A 22,340-nucleotide genomic window follows, 5' to 3' on the forward strand; every position below is an offset into this window, starting at 1 on the left:
GAAATTTGAGATTTGTTTTTTTTAATAAATATCGACACGTGGCAACCGAAAATCTTATCCAAAAAATTCATTCGAATTATAATATATGAATTTTATAATAAATATTGACATGTGAAAACCAAAATTTTATTCGAAAATCTTCTCAAAATTAATTGTTTAGGTATAAAAACTAAAAGTGAATAGTATTTGCCAACACAAGGTTGCAAGAGCAGCCTTGCTTCTCTTTGTCCTTTGCCGTGCCAAAAGAGTGGTGTCATCACGAGTTGATCCGAATTTGACCTGCAATTTTAATTGTGTTAATTGAGCAAATAAAAGCAGGATACGGACAAGAACCGTTAGCGCAAATTCCCCTATTTGGCCTAAGACCTTGTGGTTTACTATCGATGATTGGGTAGCGGCTGGACATGAGGAGGAGCAGAACCACTGGTTCGGGACAGAATGATACAGTTACAGTGGCAACTGTGGCATCCTCTACACCTTGCACCAAAAAAACCCATTGGAAATTTTAGCAGACCACTAATTTGCTTTCTATCTCCCCATACTCTTCTCAGTTGCACCAATTCCAAATCCAGCTTAAGCTCCAAAGTTTCTTTCAAGTGCTTTTGTCACAAAACTGAAAACACCCATGAAGCCTCTTCTCAGGTTCAACTCCGCTCATTTTTCTTTTTGAACTTCTCTTTTTTATGTATCTGATATTTTCTCAGAGGATTTTTATGCGTTAATGGTGAATTCATTGTTACAACTGGCCTGTCAACCATATTCTTTTGGGTTCTTTGGCTTTTTTTGTTCTTGAACCAAGCATGAAATGAAATGGGCTTTTTTGTGATTCTAAATTGTAGGGATTCTCGGTTTTGGCAGCAGATGCTTCATGGGACCATGGAAGTTTATGGAGCACTATGGCTTTCTATATGTTCAGTTTGCACATTCCTCTGAGTTTTGGAGGGTTGTCTGTGGTTGCTCATGTATTGCATGAACCTATTCTTGATCCACAGATAGAGGTGAGTTTGTTTCTTGATTTGTATTATCGACCTGGCCCAAAAATTTCTTTTTACACTATTCGATTCTCGGAAGAATGAAAAATGTGAGAGGATACTTACACAAAATGCTTTGCCGAGAAGGGCAATCTTACTTCCCTTTTCATCATTTAATATTTAACATTGACATGTAGGTGTCATTTTTCGGGGCTGAATATTGGATTTGTTTGTCTTCTGTCCTTGTGTATGGATTGGCATATGCCTTATGGAGGCTAATGAACCACCCTGTAATCAAGTAGCCCATCCAGTCCTCTCTTTACATCAAACTTAGGATTCAAAACTCAAAAAAGTGACAATGGTTACCAACGTACATGGTCCTGTAATGCAGAGATAGGAATCTCATCGGCATCTTCGAAGTACCAATTGAAATTTGAAACAAGCAACAATTAGCATCCCGTGGTATATCATTGTTCCCACGCCCATAAGATCGGTAGTTCAGTAGATAACTCTCTTAGTAATGGGATTTCATGGATTCTGTTCTGCACTGAGACCTAATTTGAACAAGTTCATATATGGACTGTCTAGCATTTGAACAAACTTTAGCCTTACATTAATAAAGTTGCGCACTTATAACAGATCTTGGTTTCCTTTTTTGGTTATTGCAGGCAATATCATTGCTTGGAGCTCAAATTTTAGAGCTCATTGCAGCTCTAGTTCTTCTGCAGAGCACTGCTAAGCCACAATATAAGTTTGTGGATTTCTTTAAAGGTAACAAAGTATCAAAAGAGAGGAGCTGGCTGTTGGCATCAGCTGTAGGATTTGGGTTTCTATTCATGTTGGTTTTCCTTACTTCCTTCCTTGCTGATAGTGTTGTTGGGCCCAAGGTTCGCTTGATAAACTTAACTGCTTATGGTTTTCTGCTCTTGTTATAATATTTCATGAACTTTCTCATCCAAGAAAAAATAGGCAATCGGAAACTGGGATAAGTACCTTTTCTACAATTGGGTATGCTAAGTATTTGAACAAAAGGAAGGCCAATATATGCCCTTGCTTTATTTTTCAGAACTGTACGTTATATTTTTCGTTTGCCTAGAGCATACATGTATAATGTCATACAAATGATAGAAGGTACAATGATTAAGGTATCCAAATATGGTAAATAAATGGTTTTTGAGAATAATACAACCTATCTGATGATGGATGAGATCTCATGGTAATTAATGATAAGTTGCAGGAAGGAGGTTGTATCCTCCATTTCACATGATTCATAGTCCATAGAGAATTTGAGATATGAGATTGTATAGGGGACTGATTCTCATTGACATGTTAACCCTAGGCTCACAATGTTTTCACTAGCCAAAACTGAACAAACTGACAACTACATGGTCTGATGACTCAGTTTGCTGTGATGATACAGCAGCTAATATAACATTGTTTAGTGCTTGATAAAATGTTTCTGATATTAATTTTAATTTGATTTCAATATCTATGAGTAAGTGGCTGTTGTTTGAATTTAACTAGTTTAGAATCATATAGTGCTTGGTAGAAGAGGCTTTACCAATTGGAATTAAGGATTTTCCTCCTAAGTTAAAATGATCTCACAACTGCATCAGACAAGAAGTAAAAGATGTTTTGAAAGGGCCCAAGAATAAATGAATAAGGGGATAAAAGTCTAATCTAACTCACTGGAAATTTCCCAAATCAATCATGCATTGAAATTAGAAAAGATTTCTTGATTTAGTATATCTCTTATTTCGTCTTTCTTGACCCTTTTCAATCTACATGTTTTCCAATGCAATTTAACCTTAACTCTAAGCAGTTGCTTCAACAATGTGTATCATCTGAGTCCTTAATGCAAGTAGAAAAAACATCCAAAGAAGTTGGCTCATTTTCTGGCTGTTGTAGAGTTTCCTATAAATTGTTTTTGCCTTTTCAAATTGTTCTCAAGTTCTTATTACAGCTCATTTATATTTCTCTAAATAAATATATCATTGATTTAGTAATTTTATGGAAACTCTGTTCCTCTTTCAAGTATTTATTTTGCACCATATCATTGCAGGCTATAAATAACCCTGTACTCAAAGAAATCCTGGTAAGCAGCAACATCTCAAAAGCTGCTTGCGTCCTTGTATATTGCATTGTCACTCCCGTGCTGGAAGAAACTGTTTACAGGGGATTTTTATTAGCGTCAATTTCGTCCGCTATGAAATGGCAGTCAGCAGTTTTGATAAGCTCAGCTATTTTTAGTGCAGCTCACTTGTCTGGTGAGAATTCCTTACAGTTGTTCATCATTGGATGTGTGCTTGGATGCTCTTATTGTTGGACTGGAAACTTGAGATCTCCCATTTTAATACATTCCCTGTACAACGCCATGACTCTAATGATAACATTCTTATCTTGAATTTCACATTTAAGTCTCCACACTTCTTTCCTGTTTCTTGAAAGTGAACCTACTTTCATTTCTTAGGAGTCAGGTAATTGATACTATGGCTTTGAATTAACAGTGCTCACTTGATTTTCTGATCAATGTTATTAAATCACACAATTGGTTTGAGCCTCACAATATGCAATCACATAGTTGAATCTGTCAGTTTTGATACTAGAAACAGGCATAAGACTCTTCTCCACTAGTGCATTTTCTAATAAATGAAAAACTAGGCTCACATAAAATATTACTGAATAAACATGAATTGCATATTTTCCTCCCTTTTTGATTCCTTCTTTGGTTATCCTTGAAAGCCAAGTCTTGAAGTTGGTTTTGCCACCCAATCAGAGATGGATGCCATAACATAGGATTGTCATGATTCTTCAGGTCAACTGAAGATCATCGCAAGTGATTTCATATTGTCTAGGATTCAACTAGCCCAAGAGTTTACTTTCCTTCTCTGTTTATTCTTCTCTTCAAGATTTCTATGGCATTTAGCATTCAACTCTCCGAATCCACATACGCAGTCATGTTCACCATAGAATGTCATGTATGCTAAAATTTCTAGCAGGATGAAAATACTGTGTTTTTTCTTTCTTGCTGTAGCTGTGCACTTGCAGGCCAGCTAAACTTGAATGTTGATAGATGACTAGACCGCTGGTAACAGTGATATTCATGGCATACTCATCTATGCTCTGCCTACCTTCATTCCTTATCCAAATCTTCCATAATCTGGGCATGTCCTGTTCATTCTAGAATTATGCATGCAAATAGGAGCCTTAATGTAGAACAGGCAGACGTTTAGCCCAGAAAGTTTTATTTGGTTGAAAGCCGACAAAGTTTAATAATGTACTAACATTATAAAATACAATGACCCACACCAAAAAAAAAACACACAATATATAGTTAATAATTCTTATTAATTCTTAATAACTTGGTGCTTCTCAACTTAGTGCTTCGACAGAGGAGATTCTTCTTCTTCTTCTAGGGCGTTGCTGTGACTTCCAGCAGCTAATAGCGCTACCAAATAAAAGGGATAATAGGTGATGTAACGAAAAGTAGGTGTTGTATTTGGAAAGAAGAGTGGGCTGAAAAGTATTAAGACACTGTAAAGAAAGCATATTCCGATGACCAACACCACAATGGAAAGCCAAAGAAGGTTGCTTACGACCACATAAACGCCAGCCATAAAGGCTAAGGACAGCATACCAAGCGCAATCCCCAGCAGAGGCATTACCAAACGAAGAGCTGTGAACACCAAAATTAGGTCTCCCACTTGTGCCCAAATGAGAGTAACTGCAACGAAGATGGAGCTATACATAGCTATGGTGTTACTGATCACAAACACTTGGAACATAACCTTGGTTAGCAAGGTTGCTTTGCCCTCATGAGGACCGGAGTTATGGTAGCCACCTGGCATTGTGAAACCGGCTGCAAATGTCACTGTAGCTACAAGTGTAGTTACCACCAATAGAGTGTTCACCCTGTCCTTGTAACTTTTCTTGTTAGGAAACTGTAACTCCATGCGGTCTGCGCTACAAGAATTTATAATTTCATCTCGGACATCTTGACTCATAGTTGTTACATGTCCATCGTTGTCTCCTACATCGTCTTGCTGTGGACTCTGCGCATTTGTCCGTGAGAGAACATGCAGAGGATGAGCTCGCTGCGCACCCCCAGATTTCAGTGCTACCCATGTTAGTCTCTGTATGGTGGGACAGAAAAATCATATTCATTGCCAACAAAAACGAAACAGATGATATAGAATAGAACTGGGCTACTTCCCCTAAAACAAATATAGCAGACTTACCCCATGAAATGAAGCAACAGCTTCCATAGTGCACTCTGCAATGTCAAGAGCTGTCATGCCTTCGTTGTTCAAAACCATTAAGTTGGTCTTTTTTTCCCATGTGAAATATTTCACAACTCTTGGATGCCGATAAATTGCTGCCAAATGTAAAGGGGTATTTCCCTTCTTATCCTGTTGGTTTATCAACATCTGAAACCCATTACCTTCTCTTAGAAAATAGTTAACAAGGGCATGTTTTCCAAATTTTGCTGCAAGATGGAGTATATTTTGGCCATCTGAGTTTGGCAATTCCTTCGAAGCTGGAAAATGTCGAAGCAGCTCTTCAACAATCTTGTCATAACCTTTGCTTGATGCAGAATGGATCGGGAGGAAGCCACTAGTATCTGGTTGCTTTGAGTCAGAGGGACATTTGTCCAAGAAGAAGCGAACCCCTTCGAGATAACCAGTTGATGCTGCATAATGAAGTGGGGTCCTTCCTTTCCCATCTTTTACGTTGATGGTAAATTCCATGGTTGATATTATCTCTAGGAGCTCTATCATCAATAATTGAATCAAGTATACATATTCAGAATGATATAAATTAGAGTGCATTGAAAATAGTTTTTAATTCATCGTCCTTATCTTTTTTTGTCTCTTCAATTGATGTTCTCCCAGTACGCATGTCGTTTAGAGGATCTACAATCATGCTCTCTATTTTTTAATTAAAATTTAGCTAAAAACACAGAAAAATTATTTTAGGAGCTCTCTATCAAATTTCAATTTCAACCTTACAATCTAGTTTAGGAAATCATAAATGCTTTAATTCCTTTTTAATTCAACATAAATGGTTCATCTTCTCTATATATTAAAAAAATATAAAAAATAGGCAATAGTTTAAAATATTTATTAAATAAGGCATCAATAAATTATAGGGAGCCACTAGGAGTTCATTCTTTCTCTTCATATTTAGGAGTTCCTAGATGTCTCCTTATTTTAAGTGCTGGATAGGGAGTATAATTGGAGGTGGGTTTTCTCACTTACCCCCTAAATTTTATTTAAAGAGGTGGTTTAGGGAGTCCATTACAGATGCTCTTGGACCCTGCCACTTAATTCTTGTGTTCGGTCATGGACAAAGTCCAAGCCTTGAGACTCCAAATCCAAAATTCACCGAAACATACTATGTACGGTCTCTTTGTAACATGCACTTTTATTATGTGATCTCATAAACAATTTGACCCCAAAAAATTTCATTTCCAAATTCTAATAAAATTGAAAAATGAAAACTAAAATCAAGTACACAACAGCTTTTGTTCAAATTTCACTTTTCATTTGTTTTGAAAACTAAAATTAGTTACCAAACACATTTTCAGTTCTTAGTTTTTGAAAAATAGAAACTGAAAACTGAAATGGTTATCAAACAGACCCTTAATTACATATTGTATTGTTTTAAAATTGGGTCATAGCTGATTTGATTTAAGGAATTAAGCATAGCTATTTACGAAACTAAAATATGAACCTAACACAAATTTTGGGCATCAAGAGCCAATTCAATTGCATCTACCAAGACACAAACAACCTAGCACTTGTCATTCTTCAAACCCATCAAAACTCCATATTCCAATGATATAATTGTTGGTGTAGTGGCTCGATATAAGCGATGATGTGTAAGTCCCACATCGGAGAATACAACAATAATCTGCAGTTCAAATATAGGTACTCCAATCCTGATGGCACCAAGGTCTTTTAAGTTAAAACCACACACCTAGTGTTAGGCCTAACCCAACCCAAGTATTGTGCCTAGGTGGTTAAGGCGTGGACAATCTCGATGCATGGTTTGTGGAGATCTTCGTCTTCATTTAATTATTTGGTAAACTTAAAAGCTAAACATTCTTCGATTTGAATGAATTTTTGCAGGGATGATTTTTGATTGTGAGATAGATTGTAAAGTGGGAAAACTTAACATTCTTCGATTTGAATGAATTTTTATGGGGATTATCTTTCACTAATGATCTAAAAGTATACAGTTTGGATTGTGAGATAGATTGTGAAGTAGGGAAAAATGAGTAGTTTAGCAAAATTTTGGGTCCCATATTTGCCACATTAGCAGACTTGACGGTGAGGGGCAAAATAAGACACAAAACATTAGTCAATGGGACAAAATAGGTCACTTAACTTTAAGGGGGTTTAGTGGGAATTGACAAATGTTTTAGGGGGCACTGTAGCACTTAAGTGTAAAAAACAAAATTAAATCTTCGTGTTTTTTTTTTTTACTGAACCCGAAAATAACTTCATAAAAATAATTAAAAAAGCATGGAGACTTGATGGAACAATTAAACTTGGCTGATTCCATGTGGTCAGTAACTGAAATTTCAAAAGAAAATACCTTTGTTCTTGTCCAGAATTGCACCATGCAATGGGGACTTCCCTTCCACCGCCAAGTTCCCAGGCGACTGGTACCGTTGACTTATACACTCCACAGTTAGAATATCCCCTGCTCGAATGGCCAGATACAAAGGTGATTTGCCTTCCTTATTTGCAGAAAATGAAACCGAATGGTCATGATCAGGATCGGCCACAATCAAATATGCTGCCACTTCTTTGTGGCCATTAATCAGTGCTTCATGCAAAGCCATGTTGTCCTCATCATTTTTCATCCTCAGCAACCCCATGCGGTCGTTTTCAATATCTGTGGCATTGCTTTCACCTGAACCTGGATTCCTTGATGACATATCATTTTCAATATCTGTTGCTTCTCCTTCACCTGAGCAGAGATATTTTACCATATCTAGATTCCCATCTCTGGCCGCAATATGGAGCGCAGTGTCTCCTTGAAAGTTTTTCTTTAACAAAAGGGGCTTGTGAAGTTTTACGATCTCAGATGCTAGAATTTCATGGCCGAAGCTCACAGCTATGTGAAGAAATGTGTTTTTCAAGGGGCTTAGTTCGCAGAGTAGCTGGATGTCAACATTTGCATCATTTGTACTCTCACGCTTGCCCACAGTCACTAGAAATTGATCTAGCCTGCCCTCAGTTGCACATTTGTACAGCTTCTGGTACGGGTCTGCTATTTCGTCAAGGTTCTGGAGTTTAAGTGCTTCTTTCTTCAATACTCCTGTCCACAGCCTAGCAAATCCGTCCGCCAACAGTATCCATAAGTGTTCGTGATCCAAGAGGAGCGGTGACCCCAAACCCCAGTAGATTTTGCGAACAGCATTACGTACAAAAGTCCACCCGAGTTCGACCAAAATGGAGGGGATGGGGGCGTAAATGACGGCCTCCATGAATGCCTTTTTAAATATAATTCTTACCTGATGAGCGAGAGCGACACTCCTTAAGTATATAGCTAGAGAGCCCTTCAACCTTTGCACGGAGAGGGAGACGGAGAGACAGAGAGAGTGTCTAACTACTACTAGGGGTGTTTTGGGGCCAGAGGAGTTATTAGAGACCACGTGGGTAACTGGATTGGTGGGTTTGCTGCAACTTGGGGAAAGGACAAATCCTTGAAGGTCAGCCGTGGCGCTTATTTTTTGGTCTAAAATTAGCTATTAAGAAAGAAATGTGTTTTTCAAGGGGCATAGTTCGCAGAGTAGCTGGATGTCCTTAGCTATCACATGTGAACTTCTAGGTATCACATGCGCCCCTCTTCCCCCCCTCCCCCACGAAGACCAATTTTTTTATAAAAAAAAATTTGTGGTTAGAACAACTCCAGCGGTAGGACCAAGCCTCGGGCTGGGGGAAAAAAAAGTCAAAATCCGTTTCCAGCGAGGAGCACAAGTCCAGGCTGGGAGTGAGTCCCATGAAGACGGGCTGGCCCGAAGGCCAGTTTAGCCCGAGCTCGAGCCCGAGGGTTGATGGCGTCAGCGCAACGTCATCGTGCGGTTTAATTTTTTTACCGTGTCAAAATTTAAACCAGCGTAAGCTGACGTCAGCCCTGCCTAAGCTCGAACGGGTAGAAGACAGGTGTCACGCCCCACTCTGATCTGCTTCTCCTCCTCCAATCCAACGGTGGCATTTTTTAATAAAATTATGAAAAAAAAAATTGAATTTTTTTAAAAAAATACTAAAAAATTCTAATTTTTTTTCTTCTATAAATACCTATCAATACCCTTCACTTCCAACACAATCCTCATACATTTTATTCTACTTCTACTATTATTCACTCTTTACTCAACATTTTCCTCTCTTTCACCTTGTATTTTTATTTTTTTATCTTTATGGCTTCTTCTATCAAAACCGGAGGGGCGTGGAGCACCATGGAAGATGTTTCCTTGTCTGAGACTTGGCTCCAAGTTTGTCATTGTCCCGTGTCAGGCAATGAGATAAATTTTTTTCATATGTGGAAAAAATTCATGCCGAATTTTGTGAAAAAATTCTGGGGTCGACTCATACGGAAATGGCATTGTCTAGTAGGTGGAAAATTCATAATAAAGAGTTGGGAAAATGGAGAGATGCCTTGACAAAAGCGATGGACAACTATAGAAGCAGGGAAAATCGTAGTAATGAGGTAAGTATTTTGTAATTTTCGTTATATTAAGTTTAATGTCCTAATATATATATTTTGTTAATATTTATTGCATTTTCAATATTTTGTTAATATTTCTTGCATTTTAAATATTTTGTTAATATTTCTTGCATTTTCGATATTTTGTTAATATTTCTTGCATTTTAAATATCTCCTTAATATTTCTTGCATTTTCAATATTTTGTTAATATTTCTTGCATTTCCAAATGTTTCTTAATATTTCTTGCACTTCCAATTTATTTGTAAGTTTAATTGCATTTCCAATTTTTTATTTTTGTTACTTGCATATCCAATATATTTTAAATATTTCTTGCATTTCCAATTTTTTTTTTAAATAGATGATTCAAGCACAGATGTGGTTTGGTGCAACTGGGCAAGGCAAAAAAAGTTTCAACCATCATGAATGTTGGGAGGTTGTGAAAAATTGCAAACGTTTCAGAATTATTCCCACAGGTCCCACCGTTATGTTAAACGAGACGACCACTCCGTGATTCAATGAAATTGGATTCACCTATCGATTTCCCTATGAGTCAAGACTCACCCATCGAAAAGGAGCCAAGGCCCATTGGCCGAAAGGCTGTGAAGGCAAAGAAAGAGGGTAATTTGAGCAATAATACATCAAAAAATTTGGGGGAAATTGCAAGGCGAACCAAACGAGAATTGAAATGGAGCAGAAACGCAAGAGAACGAGATGGCAATTCGAGCCGAGTATGCACAAGAAAGGAAGTATTTGAGCAAAAAATAGATATATAAGACGGATCGGGAAACCATAGTGATAGATACAAGCCATATGTCGCCTGAAACAAAACAATTTTGGAACTTAGAACGAAGGGATGTTATGAGAAGAAGACTTTTACAGGATGATAGGCCTAGCAACACGGATTGGTTAAATGATGAAAACCATTAAATTAGTTGTCATACCTTTTATGTATTTGTATTTTTCATGTTTTCATTAAAGTTGTTGTAATTCATGTATTTTATTTTAGTAGTAGTAATTCTTGATGACTTGTATTGGGTTTCTTTATTTAATAAACAAAGCATTCAATAAAATACATTTTTATTCAACATATTCCATACATCAAACAAAACATAATTAAAATATATAAAAAACTACAAACAATGCACAACAATAATAACAAACCACAACCAAACCATAATAAATAAAAAATAACACAACCAAACCATAACTAAATAAAACATAACCAAAGCATCTATGCTCTGTCATTCATCTTCATTGCTTTTCACCGCCCATAGATGCTCCATCAAGTCAAGTTGACGCCTTTCATGAATATACGAATATTGCATCTTTGTATATCGATCTATCATCCGGGTCATGAAACGACCATCCCTCACCAACGGTTCCGGCTCAAACGGTTCTTCACTTTGCCCCATGGGCCTTTCATAAATTCGTGTCAAGGCCGTGTTCATGAGATCTGGTTCGTAGACCTCTACAGCATCATAATCATACTCATCCTCCACAATCATATTATGGAGGATGATGCAAGTCATCATAATGCTTCTGAGGATCTCCTTATCAAACATACGGGCCCCACTGAGCTTGAAGGATGCCAAAACACATTTCGATATCTTTCATGTATCATTCTTAATAGGTAGCAAATAATTTTTGCTTCTAGGATCAGGGATTCAGAATGGATTTGACAAATGTGGTCCACATCGGGTAGATGCCGTCAGCTAGATAATACCCCATCTGGTATACTATATTGTTGACTTGATAGGTGATATTGGGGCCTTGGCCTCTCAAAACATCGTTGAAGACCGGGGATTGACCCAGCACGTTGAGGTCATTTTGGGATCCGGCAACTCCGAAGAAGGCATGTCAAACCCATGTGTCGAAGCCAGTAACGGCTTCAAGGATGATACTTTTTTGGCCTTTTCTATTTTCGTAATCACCTTGCAAGGCAGTTGGGCAATTCTTCCATTGTCAGTGCATGCAGTCGATGCTACCAATCATTCCTGGAAATCCTCGAGCTTGGCTTTTTTTAGAAGCCGTTGGAGGTCCCTGAGAGTAGGTCTATGCAGGTAGTCCCTAGTGTACAAAGTTTCAACTGCATCACAAAATCTTACTAAAGCCTCTAGCGTAGTGCACTTCCTCATCTGGGCAATCTCATCAACATGATCAGCAGATGCTCCATAACCCAACATTCGTATAACAACTGTAAGCTTTTACTCCAGAAGAAGTCCCAAAACCCCAGCAACATCACACTTTTGAACAAAGTATGCATTATAATTGCAAATATCATGCATGACTTTATTGAACAAATGGGGTTGCATTCGCCTTCGAAAATCAACATCAGAGTACAAAGAAGTTGGGATAAAATAATCTTCCAAAAGATTCTTACCCCGAGAATGCCTATGTCTGTCCACATTCCGGCGACGGCCGACTTGTGAACCATGGCAACGACCTTGGTTCTCTTCATCTTGCAAAGCCACTGCCATGACAACTTGTTCATCGACTTCTCTCTGCAACATATTTATTTCATCTGCTCTACGGTTTCTCTCATTTGTTTCTCGCTCTTGCCACTCCAAGAACATCTCCTAAATTCTTCCATTGAGAATGAATGGAGTATGAATTCTAAACTCTGAGAAATGGAAATATAGAAAGATGTAGTGTGAGAGGTATGAGCTGAGCCTCTGGTTTTATAGAAAATTTTGGCAAGATAGAGATGCCACGTGGCTTGATTTGATTGGATGAAAATCTTATCTGAAATTTGAAATTCATCCAAAATTTGAACCAAAATTTATCTGAAATTTGAATTTTGAAATTCATCCGAAATTTGAATCCAAAAATCTTATTCGGAAATTTTATCTGATTATGAATAGTCTTGACACGTAAGAACCCGGAAATCTTATCCGAAAATATTATCCAAATTAATTATTGGGGTAAAAAATTTTGCGAAAAAAAACAAAAAAATGAATAGTAATTGCCCTTTGCCATAACAACGGGTGTAAACACACAATACTATTTGCAAGGGCAACCACTGTTCACGTGAATAGTGCCTGCCCTAGCTCCCCCTTTGCCATGGCAAAGGGCAAATTGGTGGAGTTGCTCTTAAGTAATTTAATAATATTATATTTAATGTGTTGAATTTTATTTATATTTAGGAATATAAGTCATCCGGATAATAATGCAAGTACTAATGTTAATCATACTACTGAGAATAATGAAATCAAGGTAGATGATCATGCTCCATTGCGGTTTAACCCTAAACTACCCTTGCGGTTCAACCACACAGCCGTACTAACTACGGTTCAAGTTATCGTTTGGATCAATACTCAATTCAGCTTTCTTTTCTTTTTTATGTATTTATTTATTCAATACTCGATGCGATTAATGCACTAAACTATAAGGGAGACTTTAAAACCATGTATGTTTACCGAATAGTTCTATATACAACTCCAACCTTGAACTTTAGGTAGGATCAATAAGCCAATTATAATAATAGTGAAGTTAAGAGTGAGACATGTAAGCCAATTATAATAACAGTGAAGTTAAGAGTGAGACATCTACTAACTGAGCTTTCATTTTAAAACACTATATAATATACTAATTTAGAATATAGGAATACAATTTCACCGAATTAGTATAAGGCAAAAGACTAAAAAGTAGCACCTAATTTTACAATAATGTAATTAAAAACATTAAAATTACACACAATGTCACTCCTTCTAAGTCGAGCACACTATGCCACATGTCCACCTCTGGCCAGCCGCCATTATCCGCCACCGCCTTCAAAGGAGAGGAGCTGGCTGTTGGCAACAGCCGTAGGATTTGGGTTTCTATTCATATTGGTTTTCCTTACTTCCTTGCTAACAGTATTCTTGGGCCCAAGGTTCACATGATAAACTTAACTGATTTTGGTTTTCTGCTTTTGTTATAATGTTTAAAGAACTTTCTCATCCAAGGAAAAAAAAAAGTAATAAAAAACTGGGATAAGTAGCTTTTTTACAATTTGGGCTTATTTATGTACATGCCTCCTGTGCTTTTAAACTTCTCTCAAATTACCACATGGGCTTTGAATCGTCTCAAAATACCCCCCACACTTTTAAAATCGGTCTCACATTACCCATTCCGTCATCATTATAGACATTTCGTTACGTGTTTTGGGCCCCACTTCATTTTAACCCTTAACATTGGAGAATAATGGTTTTTTCAGCTTCAGAAAAAAGGAAAGGGGATGTTTGGGTGAGAAGGGGAAATCTGGAGAAGAGGGCTATGGCTTATCAAAATCTAAGGTGGGGTTCGAATTTTGGGAGAATCTGGAGAAGAAATCACTTTGGGCTGGGTTGCTGCTACAGTGGAATGAGAAACCATTGACATAGAATAAGTTGACCAAATTTCAGTTGTGGATTGGACCAGTAGGGTTAAGTTTCCATTTTGGAAGAGTTGCAATGTTGAGGACGATGTATCAGAAACAGGTTGGTTTCTGTTTGCCATCCAAACTACTGTTTTCGAGGGTAGTTCTTTGTACCATATCCCAATATAATAGTTTTGAGAGTTACCTGGTGTGAAGAAACCCAGACTCAAAAATGCCACTTAGAGAGGTAATTGTCTGCAGTTCCCAGAAAGAGATTGGCTGCGTAGATAACATGAGACGCCATGGAGATACGAGCATCGAAGGTTAAACATAGCAGAAGCAGAGGAGACTTATAAATAAAGTTCTTCCTGCAAGTGAATTTCATCTCCTTACAAACTTGCAAAAAAAAGCTGTTTTATCTATAATTCTCCTTCTATGAGCTAGCATTAGCTGTAAGATATTTCATTCTATTAGTGTTGTACTATATCATCAAACAACCAAAACCTAAAAAGAAAAGTAATCTCAGAAAGATAAAAGTCAACAAACTGAAAATTCTACACTTTAGTACCATCTATCATTCAGAACTTGGTAAATCAGACAGTTGAATTGAAATTTCAAGACTTCATATTTCAGAGAAAGAATGGGGATGTATTTAAGCATCACTTTTGACTTTTGAGTATCTTCCCCTTGACCCCAACTATAAGTTTATGATCCATTTAAGAGTCCTACGAGATAATTCAGGTACGCTTCCACAAATCAAAACATATTAGTTCAAGCAAATCATCAGACTTAAAACAAAGAGTTAAGTTGTTGCTTCCTCTGTTTTTAACTCTTATTAGTATTAATAGTCTCTGGTTTTCCAGGTTACAAAGTCGTTGAAAAATCTTATGCTGTTAAGATAAAATTATAGGCCCATCATCTATCAATCATAACTTGGTAAATTAGGGCTGCATTAGCTTAATACATCTCTCATTCAGAACCCAATTACTTGTAAAATTGATTCAAAAAGGGTAAAAATGTAGGCAATTTGGGGTCCAAAATGGTCACTTTCCACCCAAATTATAATTACTTGATTTAGCTTCAAATTCATTAACTAGGTTTAGAGTACTTCTGTGTTCTTCAATATGGAAACACGAGTTTTCAGTGGAAGCAGAAAATCTAGGAACTTTGAAGCAGAGAAATAACATCAAACTACAAATACACCATTATAGTCCGTGATTGCTTAAAAATAAATGTAATTAACAGACCATTGTATTTATTTGTATTTAACCAATTTTTGCAAAAACCAGTTTAAAGATTCAACATTAAAGCTCAAATTTCCCCTTCTCACCCAACCCTTTCTCCCTTTTCTGAAGCTGAAAAAACCCTTATTCTCCAATGTTAAGCATTAAAACGAAGTAAGGCCCAAAGCACGTAATGGAACGTCTATAATACCGACGGAATGGGTAACGTGAGACCGATTTTAAAAGTGTAGGGATTATTTTGAGACGTTCAAAGTTCATGTGGTAATCTGAGATAAATTTGAAAGCACATGTACGTAAATAAGCCTTTTATTTGAACAAAAGGAAGACCGATATATGAACTGTGGATTATATCATTTCTTTTGCCTAGAACGTACTTCATTTCATTTCACCACTTACGAGTAAGTCGATGTGATTTGATTTTAACTAGTTTAGAATCATATAGGGCTTTTACAATTGGAATTAAGGATTTACTAGCTGTTCTAGATAAAATTTCACTATAGACGACAAGTCACTAGGTTTTTGCCTTTTCAAATTCTTCTCCAAATATTACAGCTCATTTATGTTTCTCTAAATACATAGATCAGTTGGTTTAACAATTTTATGGAAACTCTAGAGCTGCTTGCAATCGGTTCCTCATTGCAGGCTATAAACAACCCTGTACTCAAAGAAATCCTGGTAAGCAGCAACATCTCAAAAGCTGCTTGCGTTCTTGTATATTGCATTGTCACTCCCGTGCTGGAAGAAACTGTTTACAGGGGATTTTTATTAGCGTCGATTTCGTCCACTACGAAATGGCAGTCAGCAGTTTTGATAAGCTCACTTGTCTGGTGAGAATTCCTTACAGTTGTTCATCATTGGATGTGTGCTTGGATGCTCTTATTGTTGGACTGGAAACTTGAGATCTCCCATTTTAATACATTCCCTGTACAACGCCATGACTCTAATGATAACATTCTTATCTTGAATTTCACATTTAAGTCTCCACACTTCTTTCCTGTTTCCTTGAAAGTGAACCTACTTTCGTTTATTAGGAGTCAGGTAATTGATGATACTATGGCTTTAAACCACACGATGGCTTTGAGCCTCACAATATGCAATCACATAGTTGAATCTGTCAGTTTTTATACCAGAAACTGACAAAAAAACTCTTCTCCACTAGTGCATTTTCTAATAAATGAAAGACTAGGCTTACATAAAATATTACTGAATGAACATGATTTGCATATTTTCCTCCCTGGATTCTTCCTTTGTTATCCTTGAAAGCTAAGTCTTGAATTTGGTTTTGCCATCCAATTAGAGATGGATGCCATAACATAGGATTGTCATGATTCTTCAGGTCAACTGAAGATCATCGGGAGTGATTTTCATAGCGTCTAGGATTCAACTAGCCCAAGATTTTAGTTTCCTTCTCTGTTTATTATTCTCTTCAAGATTTCTATGGCATTTAACATTCAACTCTCCGAATCCACATACGCAGTCCTGTTCACCATAGAATGTCATGTATGTTAAAATTTCAAGCAGGTGAAAATACTGTGTCTTTTTTCTTTCTTTCTGTAGCTGTTCACCATAGAATATTACTTTCATAATCTGGACATGTCCTGTTCATTCCAGAATTATGCATGAAAATAGGAGTATTCTTAATGTAGAACAGGCAGACATTTAGCCAAGATTTTTTTTTTTTTTCGGTGGTCGAAAGCCGAGAAAGTTAAGATAGGAGAGAATAGAAAGAGAGAAGAAGATTTGGATGAGGGAATTAAGGAAGCAGAAGTTTTGTTCATCAGTCATCAAGTCGTCTAACCAAGAATGAAAACATGATGACCTACCTATAGAGGCAAATACATTAGACAAAACCCTAGAAATGATCCAAGATAGTCACAAATAGCAAGAAATCATAATCAAGAAAAGCATAGAAAAATACATCAAAATCCTAAAGTGATACCAAAGTGACATCCCAAAGGAAATCTGTTCCCTTTAATTTGAAGCTGGTATGATGAAGTTTCGATGGGGCCATGGTGATTTCAATAAGACACAATTATGTTCTGCAACAGAAACGAGATTTGGAAGGAATCATCATTCTTCTTTTCTGTTTTTGCCCACCTGTTCCCTTTGGTGTAAAGTCATTGTCCCACACACACCCACATATAATAATACGTATCGAAGTGACGCCGTTTTAAGATCAGTTTAGGGTTTACGGTTTAAGGTTTTCTATTAGAGGTATAAAAATGTTCTCAAGTTAGCTTTGCCAATGTCAAATTTGTTATTTAAAAAAAGAACAAATTGGACTTATAATGGATCAGTTTGAAGTCATTTTCTAACACAATATTATAGTAATGCTTTTGAAATGTAACAGCAAGTCCAGTCGACCCAACGCACAAGTTTCATATAAATTCCAAAAGTTTGTGGCCCCAGATATATTAAAATAAAAAAAATTTCAATTGGTCCGACCCGAATTTTATTATATAAACCTTGATATTTCCTTAAAATTCAAAGTTTGAAATTGGGTAGGCCTATTTTTTCAATTTTTGCCCTACGAATCTTATGATTATTTTATGGACTTCAAAGTATAAAAAGACTCAGAGTCACACATTTCCTTGTTTATGCTTATCCAGCTGGTTCTTTATGCACCAGCTAGCTGTGCTTTGCTCATTTAGCAAGAATATGGAATGAGGAAATTTTTTGTGTCATCGATTCTTTTTGGTCCCAAAAAAAAAAAAAGGAATTGATTCATCAATTCAAAACAATGGTCTAAGGTCCAATAATTAACCCAATTAAGGAAAGGTCCCTTACCTTTTCAGTGCGTACTAAGTCTTCCTAAAAACTTATTAATCGGATCTCCCACTTTTAGTTTGAATATAAATTTTTGTGCAATTTCAATCACTAATTTGGTTATCAAATTAGCCCGTGAAATAATGTGACGGTATTTCATTTGTTTAACTATGTTATTTTGATTATTTAACTAACGAAATGAAACGCATTCTCATTTTGGGTTTTTAATTTTCTAACAAGTACTATACTGTTATTTGTACATACACAATATGGGGAGAACAATATTAGTGGAAACTATTTTTGGTGAAAATTTTGCTAACATGCGTTATTCTTTTTTCATTCCTTTTAAATTTCTTATCTGACCTTTTTTTCCCTCACAAGAAAAAGAAGTTTGTATCTTTTTCCAAAAAAGAATACGATAAATAACTTTATTGATTGTGTCATTCTCACAAATAAAATGACTTGCAAGTGACAGAAAAGGACATAACATATTTGTCACACTCTATTATGAGAATTGTGCTTTTTTCCAAAAAAAATCGATAAAAATTTTCTTTTAAAAATAAAATAAATGATATATTTTCTATAAATTCGTTGAATATATCGGTGAAGAAATAATAAAATTATCAATGGTATCTATCTGCCCATCATAAAAATGGCAATATTGTAAATATGATATGTTTGCATGGGACAAAAATTATAAAATGGTTAGAATTAGAATAAGATAAGGATTGATAATATAAAATGCATGTCAAAAAATAAAAATAATAAAAATAATAAAAATAAAAATAAAAACCTAAAGAATATGATTCTGGAAAGGAAAAATCTGCTAATTTGTCAGGAATTTGTTATTGGCCTGTCCACCCTGTCATGATAATAATTTACAGCCCAGATTTATATGCCCAAGGAGTGGTCCCAGCAAAATTGGGTGGGCCCCAAACACTGATGCCACAGGCTCAGTTGGGTTCAATTTTAAAATTTTCAATTAAAAGCCACACATGTCACATGCCACCTCAGCCTTATGCTTATCCCGCAATCAACGTCGGCTAATCACGCAAGACACGATCAAACCATTCCACCGTTGGATCTCCGCCACGTGTGCCCTATGAGTTGGATCCACCATACAATAGCCCAGCCCACAGCACCGCCAAGAAATAAATAAGCCCTTAAGAACCCCAAAACCCTCAAAACCCAAACATCTCTCTCTTGTTTACTCTCTCTCTCTCTCTAGAACTTTGCGTCTGTGTTTCTCTCTCTAAGGAGCGAAGAGCAGAAGGAAGAGAATGGCTGGGTTTGAGCATAAGGTGAAGGAGAGGGCCAGGGAGCTCACGATCTTGGTGAAGAAGGGAGTGAAGGTTGTGGGAGATTCGTGCAAGAAAGGGTGGTACAAGGTCAAGCACATCAGACGCTGATTTCTGATCCAAGTATGGCTGATTTCAGTCTTCAATTTCAGAACAACCTTTTCTTTTCTACTTCTATCATCATAGGGCTTGATTTTGATGTAAAGATCTGAATCTTTTTTCCCTTTTTTTTTTTTTGGGTTGTTTTCTTGAACTTTGTAGTTTTTTTTTGGTTTCGGATTGATTTTTAATATATGAATTACATCTTTGAATGATTTAATCTCGTCACAGATATATTTTTTTTTCCTTGGTTCCTTGTTGATGGCAAAAAAATTAAAATGAAAAAAAATAATAATAAAGTTATTCTTAGCAAGTTGGGATATGCGGATTCGAATTCGTTCCCTTTCATCCGCAAAACGATACGTTTAATTGAGATTGAGAGGAGTGTTTGTTTGGGATGCTGATGCCATTATTCAGTAAGAAGAAAACTAATTTGAATTATAAAAATAAAAAAGGGTAGTTATAGGGTGGCTTTCTGATTGAATAGAAAAACGCGATGGGTGATGCGTGTGAAGCTGTCAAAGAGACGAGGCGACGCCAGTTTTTCTGATTGAATAGAAAAACGTGATTGATGGGTGATGGGTGATGGGTGATGGGTGATGGGTGTAAAGCTGTAAACAGGATAGCTTTCTGGATCTGGTACATGTTTATGCTTATGAACGAAGCATTTTTGCCAAAGCCCATTTGGTGACACATTGTTTTCTTTTGATGGGTCCCTTTTATTTGTAAAAGTTTGTGTTAGATACCATTTAGAAATATTTAGTCATATACCCATTTTAGCATCAAAATTATAAATAAATCCTATACTATTTAATTTCTATAAACAAATTCAAAACATGACAAGCCCTATTAAATTTAATTTTAATTATTAAATTACTTTGATGTCCTATTGAGGGTTTTGGATAAACAAATTCAAAACATGACAAGTCCTATTAAATTTAATTTTAATTATTAAATTACTTTGATGTCCTATTGAGGGTTTTGGATAAACAAATTCAAAACATGACAAGCCCTATTAAATTTAATTTTAATTATTAAATTACTTTGATGTCCTATTGAGGGTTTTGGATTTTTTTTTATGAGGTTTTTGGGTTGGGTTTGTTTTAAGAAATCAATAGCAATTTTGTAATTTAAAAGAAGTTAAAAGTCTTTTTGTTATGTTGTAAATGGGTTTCGGGTGTGTTTCCAAAGCTCATTTCATATAGTTTCTTATTATATAATTTAGGTTCTTATATTGGGTATAATAGTGAATCTCTCTTCAAAAAATGGTTGCACGTTGATCTTAAATTACATTTTCTCTTAAATTTTGGGGCAAAATGGTCATTACAAGTCCAACACCATCACTCCCACCAGTTCTGACACTGTCACCATCACTTAGTACTCAAACGAGTCCGCAACAGTCACAAGCCTTACGACTGACTTCGTTCTTCCTTCCCTCTACTCACTCAGCCTCAACTCCTCCACCACCACCCATCCCCATAATCCTTCAAATTCCGACACGACCCCCACTCCCTCAGGCCATCTCCAACCTAATGTGTGGAAACTCAAAATTTGAGTTTTGAGCCCAAAACTCATCTCTAACCCCTGTATTTTGAGGGTGAAATTTGAGATAGAATACCAGTCCAAGTTTTGCCTAGACTGATAATTTGTGTAGAGCCCAAATCCTTGCTCAGCAGCCCATGTGAAAGAAGAAAAATAGGCGGGCCCCATGTGGCAGCAAGCTATCTACTTGCACTTTGGCTGCGCAACAAGTGGCAGCATTTGGAGAAAGAGACGTTGCAATCAAATGGCCCAATTTGAAAGCTGAGTTTGTTTTTTTTTTTTTTTTAAACAATACAACTGCTATATCCACATCAACGATTAGGATTAATTTTAGGCCATTTGAACCGTAAGATTTCACATCCATTTCCTCAAATTTAAATCCAACGATCAAAATAATATTTATAATTAATCTAAATCAAATCCAACCCCAAAACTTATTTCAAACTCTATAAATAGCCATTCATTTGGTAAATAATCAACCAAAAATCAATTTTTTTCCTTTCTCCCTTTGGTAAATAAAATGTTGTTATACTTTTTTTTAATTATTTTTAAGTGAAATTCTATTATGCTTTGGAATTTTAATTTTTTTAGGTTAAAATGTTTAGAAAATTAAATCATGAATGTTGAGACAAAAATAATGTTAAAAAAGTTAACAAGAAAAAAAAATTAGGGTTTAATCATTCTTAAACAATTTAATAAAGTTGCGAACTCAAATTATGAGTCTGCAAGGATGGAGGAAAAAAAAATTTGAGTCCTAAAATTACATGAATAGTTATATTTTGGAGGGTGGAAATTTGAGTTTAGCCCCAACATGGTTGGAGATGGTCTTAAGACCATTGACTATGGCTCCGTTTGGGATTGCTTTTTTTCCCCAAAAACCAGATTCACTTTAAAGTGAAGCAATTTAAGGTATTTGATAAAAATAAAATATCCAGATTATTTTAAAAACAGTGACTTTTTGACAACAACTTTTAAAAGCGAGTTTTGAGTTCTTTTAAAACTGCTTTTAAAAGAAGTAAAGATGAGCCTTTAATGAATTTTTTTAATTACTAAAATATCATCATTCATTTTAAAAAATGACACCACCTCCACTTCCACATCCAACTCCACTACCACATTCACCACCTATACAACCACCACAAACATCACCACCACCACCATCACATCCTCCTCCTCCTCCTCATTCTCCTCATCCTTTGCGCCACCACCACCACCACCACCACCATCTGCCATCACCACCACCAGCTCCACCTCCACAACCGCCATCCCTACCACCTCCACTACCACAACCACTAGCTCCACCTTCAACACCACCATCACCTTCACCTCTATCTCTTTCACCCCCACCCCCACCCCACCACCACC

The 22,340-nt window shown here is 36.4% G+C and overlaps 2 protein-coding genes across 2 annotated transcripts; one reads left to right on the forward strand and one right to left on the reverse strand.

Moving 5' to 3' along the window:
• Positions 1-209: 209 nt before the first annotated feature.
• Positions 210-3,381, forward strand: LOC103343368 (uncharacterized). Its single transcript, XM_008247030.3, has 4 exons — positions 210-642; positions 840-998; positions 1,640-1,858; positions 3,034-3,381. The coding sequence occupies exons 1-4, from the start codon at positions 439-441 to the stop codon at positions 3,373-3,375; spliced, it is 924 nt and encodes a 307-aa protein (XP_008245252.2). The 5' UTR covers positions 210-438; the 3' UTR covers positions 3,376-3,381.
• A 797-nt stretch (positions 3,382-4,178) lies between these two features.
• Positions 4,179-8,484, reverse strand: LOC103343370 (protein ACCELERATED CELL DEATH 6-like). Its single transcript, XM_089051040.1, has 3 exons — positions 7,572-8,484; positions 5,210-5,742; positions 4,179-5,104 (listed from the first exon to the last, which is right to left on the reverse strand). The coding sequence occupies exons 1-3, from the start codon at positions 8,467-8,469 to the stop codon at positions 4,349-4,351; spliced, it is 2,187 nt and encodes a 728-aa protein (XP_088907166.1). The 5' UTR covers positions 8,470-8,484; the 3' UTR covers positions 4,179-4,348.
• Positions 8,485-22,340: the final 13,856 nt, after the last annotated feature.

The sequence above is a fragment of the Prunus mume genome, linkage group LG4, assembly GCF_029339155.1.
Source record: "Prunus mume cultivar Tortuosa linkage group LG4, ASM2933915v1, whole genome shotgun sequence".
NCBI classification, from domain to species: Eukaryota; Viridiplantae; Streptophyta; class Magnoliopsida; order Rosales; family Rosaceae; genus Prunus; species Prunus mume.